The sequence below is a fragment of the Egretta garzetta genome, unplaced genomic scaffold (assembly GCF_000687185.1).
Source record: "Egretta garzetta isolate BGI_Z169 unplaced genomic scaffold, ASM68718v1 scaffold404, whole genome shotgun sequence".
Classification (NCBI taxonomy): domain Eukaryota; kingdom Metazoa; phylum Chordata; class Aves; order Pelecaniformes; family Ardeidae; genus Egretta; species Egretta garzetta.
Genome location: NW_009259323.1, coordinates 1,565,142 through 1,572,687, shown reverse-complemented (window position 1 = coordinate 1,572,687; position 7,546 = coordinate 1,565,142). Strand labels below are relative to the sequence as shown.

General features: G+C 62.6%; 3 protein-coding genes across 3 annotated transcripts in view; 1 reads left to right on the top strand and 2 right to left on the bottom strand.

Annotated features, from left to right (window-relative positions):
- Positions 1-1,474, top strand: part of ZMYM3 (zinc finger MYM-type containing 3) — a 24,375-nt gene extending 22,901 nt beyond the window's left edge. The window contains 2 exon segments of the mRNA XM_035892115.1: positions 119-240; positions 243-1,474. Coding sequence (XP_035748008.1) covers positions 119-240; positions 243-304 — 184 coding nt within the window. The 3' untranslated portion in view covers positions 305-1,474.
- Positions 1,475-2,044: 570 nt separating this feature from the next.
- LOC104124293 (gap junction alpha-3 protein-like) lies at positions 2,045-3,072 on the bottom strand. Its single transcript, XM_009636615.2, has one exon. The coding sequence runs from the start codon at positions 3,017-3,019 to the stop codon at positions 2,045-2,047; it is 975 nt and encodes a 324-aa protein (XP_009634910.2). The 5' UTR covers positions 3,020-3,072.
- Positions 3,073-3,887: 815 nt separating this feature from the next.
- Positions 3,888-4,724, bottom strand: GJB1 (gap junction protein beta 1). Its single transcript, XM_035892167.1, has one exon. It carries the CDS (start codon positions 4,722-4,724, stop codon positions 3,888-3,890), a length of 837 nt encoding a protein of 278 aa, XP_035748060.1.
- Positions 4,725-7,546: the final 2,822 nt, after the last annotated feature.

Sequence of the window (7,546 nt, the reverse complement as noted above, 5' to 3'; positions counted from 1 at the left end):
TGAAGGATGAGAGGCTGTGGCAAGTCTTGAGCCCCGCCTTGATAACCATGAGGGCAGGCCAGGCTTTCTGAGCCCCTGGAGCTGATATCCCAGGGCTCATCTTCCCCTCTCTTTACAGTCCTGAGAGTCTGCGGAACCGCAATGATGTCTTCTACCTGCAGCCTGAACGGTCGTGCATCGCCGAGTCCCCGCTCTGGTACTCAGTGATCCCCATGGACCGGAGCATGCTGGAGAGCATGCTGCCGTGAGGGAGATCTACGAGGAGCACAGTCGGCTCAGCAGCCTGGAGGACGACATAGACTAAGAGCAAGGTGCTGCCAGACTGGCTGCACTCCAGCCCTGGACATCTCGTCTTGCCTCCCTGCCTCTTGCTGCAGGGCAGGGGCCATGCAGTGTGGGAGGGGACAGTGCTGCAGCAGTGCTGTCCCTTCATCGTTACTGGACTTGGACATCCCATCATGCTCGTTACAGGCCTCTCCTAAATACGTGGCCCCCGTGCTCAGCCCTGCCTCCTGCCCCAGCTGCTGGGTGAGACGTCTTCCCCGGGGCCAGTCCCCACAGCACAGGGGTGGCAGAGCGCCTGGGGCAGCTGCCCTTGCCCAGCCCTGTCCCCCCTTAACCCCAGCCCTGACACTACCCCCCTCTGCCCCTGCCCCGGGGCAGGAACCACACAATACTGCAGAGCGCCATCGGGGGCCAGTGACCCTGAGGCTTTTAATTCCCCCTTCCTTTAGCATCCCCTCATGAGGCTGTGTGTGGCAGGACAGGAATCGTAGTGCTGCTGCTGCTGTGGCAGGACGGTGTTTTCAAGCCAGTGGGGAAGGACCACCGACAAGCATGAGAGCTGTTGGGTCTGGGGAGGGCTCATTCCCAGGGGTGGGAGAGGTTTGGGCTGGCTTCAGGTAGCAGAGGGAGCCGGCGCTGGAACACAAGGGCAGAGACCTAGCCTTGCAGTAAGGATGCCTGCCTCCCATGCAGCTGGGCCACCTCCCTCAATTTTGTCAATGTTTTCTGAGGTGGCAGAAAACTGATGGAGACGGGTCTGTGCCAGTGCTGCCCCTCTCTCCCCACTATCCCCCATCCTGGCGTAACTTCCCTCCCCTCTGCAAGGTGCCATTGGTGGGTCCCTCTGCTCCCACTGGGGGCTTGGGCAGCTGCTGGCAGAAACAAGGAGCTCTGCCTGGCCTTCCCCTCCCTCCCAAAGTGGCAGGGAGCCAGCACCCTGCCAGGGTTGAGCTTGGCTCTGGCTGTGCCACTCCCTGCTGCCTCCTGCCCCTCCTCGTGTTCTGGTTGGTTTTCTTGAGCTGTACATGGGTCTCCTGTTGAGCCTGTATATATTGTTCTGGGCCCTGGCCCAGGGCCATCTGTTCTCTGTGTCCACGTGGAGAGTAAGCCGCTCACCAGTCTTGTTGTAGTGATGCCAGGGTGGTAGGACTAACCCTGTGCCTCTGGAAACCATTCATTTCAAATAAAGATGTGGAAAACTTTTGGCAGCACCTGCTTCCCCCCGCCCTGGGCAAGGTGGGCACTGTGGAGAACAGGGCCAGTGTCCCATGGCTGCCAGGCAGCTTGCTCCTGTCCATCCCTTCCTACCGTATCTGGCCCCTGGTGTGCTGCCAGCTCTGGCATGCTGGGATGGCCCCTGACCCCGTGCCCACTGGTGCCAGCCTGGCACACCCTGCCTGTCCCTTCCCCATAGGGCTGTGCCAATCCCAACCCAGTGGTGACCCTGCCCTGGCCACACATGGGACGGACCAGTCAGAGTGATGGCGCGGTGCCCGTGGGCAGAGCAGGAGTCAAGTGAGGTGCAGTGGGTGTTTATTTGTTCCCCCAGGGCTGACAGGTCCCTGCCCCAGTCCGGCTGTACTCTGAGCCCTGCTGTTCCCAAGAGCGCAGAGAGTAGCCACGCCGTGTTCCCAGGTCCGTGCCCGTCTCTTGTGCTGTCTGTAGGATCCATGCCATGAGACTGACAGGGCCAGGAGAGAGAACCACAACTGTGGCCACCCATGCATCACCCATCCCTGAACATCCCAGCAGCCCACATTCACACTTCCAGGTCTGCCACTCGCGCCTTCCCGTGGGACACACAGGCCACCCCCAACCATGCACCCGCTTTCCCCAGGGGTGCCAGGCCACGGGGGGGTCTGCCAGCAGCCATGGGGCTGCTGCTGCTGGGCAGGGTGACGCGGGTACTGTGGGGCCCTGCAGGGCCACCAGGACTGAGCAGGATGTGGGACTTGGGGCCTGGCCCCTGCCGGCACTTGGTGAGACCCAGGTGGTAGATCTCCACCAGGTTGAGCAGCAGGGACACACAGGCCACTCCCAGCATAAAGAGGATGAAGATGGTCTTCTCAGTGGGCCGGGAGATATAGCAGTTGACGGTGTTGGGGCAGGGCCAGCGGCTGCAGGTGTAGAGGGGCTTCAGCTGGAACCCGTACAAGGTGTACTGGCCCACAATGAAGCCCACTTCCAAGAGGGCCTTGAAGACGACATTACAGATGTACGTCCTCAGGATGGCTCCCCGCATGCAAACCCGTCCCCGTGTGTCCCCCACAGGGACTTGGGGCTGCCTAGGGCGCTGCCGCCTGGCCCCGCTGCTGGCCCGTGCTGCCGCTTGTTGCTGCGCCTTCTCCTCCAGATGTACCAGATGCAGGATGTGGCCCAGGTACACAAGGCTGGGGGTAGAGACGAAGATGATCTGCAGAACCCAGAAGCGGAGGTGGGAGATAGGGAAGGTGCTGTCATAGCAGGCGTTCTGGCAGCCGGGCTGCTGCGTGTCGCAGGAGAAGCCAGACAGCTCGTCACCCCAGACCCGCTCAGCGGCCGCCCCCAGTACCAGGATGCGGAAGACGAAGAGGACGGTGAGCCAGACCTTTCCCACCCCTGTGGAGTGCTCCTGGGCACTCTCCAGCAGCCGCCCCAGCAGACTCCAGTCCCCCATGGCACGTGCCGCGGTGCCCTGCAAGACAGCCGCCCTCCAGACACAGCCGCCCCACAACCCGCTGACCCACCGCCCCATCCCCCCGCTGGGTGGCTGTGCAGGGACCCGACCCGGGGCTGTCCCTGGAGTGTCCCCACCCTGCATCCCATGGGATCCCCTAACCTGTCGTGGGGAGGGCAGCAGGAGCAGAAACCTCTGGCAGAAAGCAGCCCCGCCATGCTGGGAGCACCATGGGGGACACCGCAGTGGTGATCCGGCACGGGGACCCCTCACCGTTGGTGGGTGTGCGGGGCAGAGCCTGGTGCTCCCACACTGCTGGCTCCCCTCGGTAGGACGGTGCGGGATGCTGCAAGGCCTCTTCCCGGCTGGTCCCCAGCTCCTCAGAGGGGTGCGGACAGGTCCGCCCAGCTCCGTTCGTCTGTCCACCCGACAGCGGGCGCAGGGGTATTGGGGCATGAGGCAACTGTGTGCCCCATTGGCTTTCATTGTGACTGGCAGATGAAACAGCCACTGGGGAAACTTTTTCCCTCTATTTTTGGTCTGGACACTTTTCTAAATATATTCGGGGCTGCAGGGGCTGATGCTGGGGGAGCACGAGCCCTTGGACACTGCTCAATGCCACCCAGGGGTCACTGCTCCTGCATGCCAGCTGCCAGGGCACTGCGTCCACAGCCCCAGCTCAGCTTGGGCACTGTAGCCCCCACAGCCCCTGGTGGCACCCACCTGGGCTAGAGTGCAGGGGTGAGCACCCCACACTGGCACCCCAGCCCCTGGCATATCCCAGCCAGAGCAGAAAGGAGGGAGGCAGCGCCTGAGAATGGAGATTTAATGGCTCGAGATGCCCTCCTGGCCATTAGGAAGGGTTGGACTGGCACCTGAGAGACAGCACAGGGCCATGGGGCGGCTGGGGGGTGGGGGCAAGGGCTGGCCCCCTGCAGCGCTGGCCCTAGCAGGCAGAGCAGCGGTCGCCCTTCTCCTGCAGCCCGGGGTTGCGGCGCAGCATGTCCTTGAGGGTGCCGTCCTGCTCTGTCAGCAGCTGGTTGATCTCATTCTGCTTGTACTCTGAGAGCTTGTGCCCGTAGAAGGAGCCCTTCACCGATGAGGGGTTTGAGTTGTGCTGGCCTCGGCGGGCACAGGCCTGCACCACCAGGTAGACGACCTCTGCCATGTTGAGGATGATGCAGATACTGGAGGTGACCAGCATGAAGACAGTGAAGATGGTCTTCTCGGTGGGCCGGGAAATGAAGCAGTCAACGGTGTTGGGGCAGGGGTAAGCCTCGCACTTGACCAGCCGTACCATCTGGTAGCCTGGGTAGAGCATGTAGAAGATGTACATGAATACAGCCTCAAAGAGCAGCCTGAAGACCACGCTGCAGACGTATGTCCACCACAGCGAACCCGATATGCGCATCTTGTGCTTCTTCACCTCCTCCATGTGCTTGGCATCTGCATGCCCCGTCAGCACCAGCAGCTTCTTCTCCTGGTGCTGCTGGTAGGCCACGTGCATGGCCACAAGGAGGGCTGGCGTGGTGACAAGGATGAGCTGCAGGGCCCACAGACGGATGTGGGAGATGGGGAAGAAGTGGTCATAGCAGACACTGTTGCAGCCTGGCTGCTGGGTGTTGCAGGTGAAGGCAGATTTCTCATCCCCCCAGACGCTCTCAGCTGCCACCACCAGCACCATTATCCGGAAGATGAAGATGACGGAGAGCCAGATGCGCCCAATGGCGGTGGAGTGGCGGTTCACCCCGCTCAGCACCGTGTAAAGACCGGCCCAGTTCATCGTTCCTCAGGTCTGCAGGAGCAAGCAGCAAGACACAGTGTTAGGAGCAGGAAGGGCCCTTGGCTGAGAGCCACCACAGCCCGGCCCTGGTGGCAGCAGCCCCAGGAGGGACCCAGCAGCAACTGGCTGCCACAGTCCTGGTAGGTGGACAAGCAAGATGGATGGACAGCAGGATGGCAGCATGGCTCCCACTGCTGACACGGCTCAGGGCAGCGTTTTGGCCAGAGCAGGTAGGAGACTGGTTGGCCCTGCAGTGCCAGCTGCTCTTGCCCTGCTACCCCACACTGGCACAGGGATCCTGACCCCATGGCTGCCACAGAGAATGGGGGTAAAGCTCCCACACCTCTGCAGGGACCCCCAATCTGCATGCAGAACTGAGCTCTCTGGCTACAGGTAGACCCAAGGAGCTCCATGGGCTCCTCTGCACCAGCACCTCCTGCCCTCATCCCCCCATTCCCTGCAGGAGTGGGGCCAGGGAGCCCTGAGCTGGGGGGACCCCCCCATGCAGCCATGCATTGCCACCCTCCTAGAGCCATCCCTGCCTGGGGAGCATGGGGTGACCCCGCATGCCAAGCACAGACCCCTGCCCTGCCAGAGCCACCCGCTGTCACTTAGCAGCCCCAGGAGCTGCTTCCCACCCTGAGCACCAGGCTTTGGCCCTGGGACCTGCCCTCCAGCCGCCCCTGATGTGGAGGGTCCCGGCGGTGCATACCTGCCGGTGAGGAAGGGTCCTCGCAAGCTGCCCCCAGTGGCCCCTCTAAGGTCTCATGTCTCCTGCAGGAGAGCTCTGCTCCGCCTGCCCTCGTCTCTATCCGCCACTGCCCTGCACTAGAAGTCATATGCTGCTTTATAAACTATTTACATACAATAGGGCCTTTATTGGCCCCTGAACAACACACTTTAGCATTCAGATCCAACGCCCTGACTTCCGCCCACCCCAGCCAAACAAAGTGCCTGTGTGCTGCATTCCCGCTGCCCAGCCCCACACCCGCTCCCACCTCGCCCTGTGCCGACCACGGCCACGGCCCCCCCAGCTGCCAGCTGCAGGGCGTTCATTGCTCTGCCCAGCAGGACCCACGCCATGGGCATCACCGGGCTGGATAGCCACCTGGGGTTCCTGGGGGTCCCTTCCCCAGGATGCATGGCACAGCCCAGCTACGTGCTCATCCCTCATGGATGGCACAGGGCACTGTGACCAGAGGTCCAGTCTGGCTTCTCCACAGCGTGGCACTGAGCAGTCTGTGGAGACTTGTGGGGGTGGGTGCACTGGGTACAGCCGCCGTGGGTCCCACCATGCCCTTGAGGCTCTGCTGCCAAGGGGGTTGGTGCCAGCAGCAACGGCTGCGAGGGCACTAGAGCTGCCCTGTGCATGCTGCATCCCATCAGGGACATGTGAAAGAGTCCGCTGGGGTGATGCTGGCTGTGTGTTAATGGAAGCTGTGCTCAGTGCTGAGAGCCATGTGCTGTGCTCCTCTCCCGGGACAGGGGGCCACTGACACTGCCCCACTGTTCAGATACACTGGTGGGGGCAACATCCCCTGTGCTTGGAGACCCCCATGCCTGTGTCCCTCAGGGCTGGTGTCCCAGCCACACCATCACACTATGCCCCTTCCCTGTGGGGATGACACCACGTACCTCAGGTTTTGTCCCCAGTCTCAGGTGGTGAGCAGCACATCCCATAAAACCTACCAGCTGGGGACCCGCAGGGTGGCTGGGTAACAATGCTGTCCCAAAGGCCACCTCCACCCCTTAGCCCAGGGTGAGAGTGCCTAGAGCTGTGCAAACAGTGGTGGGCAAAGACCCTCTAGTGAAGCCGCAGGGAGGGTGGACGGTGCCCAGGCAATGCTCTGCCCCTTGTTCTGCTCCCCCCCCACGGGGGCCAGCACCCCTGGCTCTGCCCTTGCTGGCCCACAGCCAAGCCCTTCTTCAGCCCCCCACCCCAGACCCCAGGCTCTTACCTCAGTACCAGGACAGGCGAAGCTGTTGGGGAACGCAGTGGCCTCCGTCTCCAGTACAGCACCCTGGACTTTATACTGCCCTCCACCACGTCACGCACCCCCTCCCAAACGGCCTCACTCCTTCCAGGACTTGCTCCCTGCCAAGTAAACATCACAGGTGTGTCCAGTCTGTGCTCACACCACCAAGGCACCCACTGGCACCCACCACTGCAGCCCACTGCAACACCAGGACAGGGCCAGCGCCCCCGAATGCTCCCCGTGGGAGCTCTGCAGTCCCCCTGGCCATGCTCCCCTGCTGTGAGCATCCTCCCCACCACATCCCTTGCAAGCTGGGTACATGCACCATGGCGGGGCCCTGCTCTCCATCCTGGGGGACAGCTCTGGGCACCTGGAGCACTGGAGCACCCTGATCCACTGCTGCAGGCTGCTGAATGGTCCCTGGGGAGCCTCCAACACCCAGATTTAAAGTGTAAAAGTGCAGCTGGGGAAAGACAAACAGACTATCAACGATTAACCCAGCTAACAGCCCACTCCAAGGTCCTTCTGCCTGGCACCTTCCATGGTCCCGCAGCACACCAGGACATGGTGACCCTGCCCCACGTTTTGGGGCCCCGGGGTGGGCTGCAGGACCCTGCACGCCATCCCCTGCATGAGGATGGCAGTGGTGCCCCTGTGCCCCGCATGAGGATGGCAGGGTAGCACTGGGGGACGGCGGGGGCCGCAATCTCGGTGCCCGATAAGCCAAGCCCCCGGCTGAGTCAGTAGGGCCCGGCAGGGCGGTGGGCATTGAGGAGCCGGGGATGGCGGGGGTGCGGGGCAGGCGTGGCCGGCCCGGGGCCGCAATCTCAGTCCGCGATAAGCCAA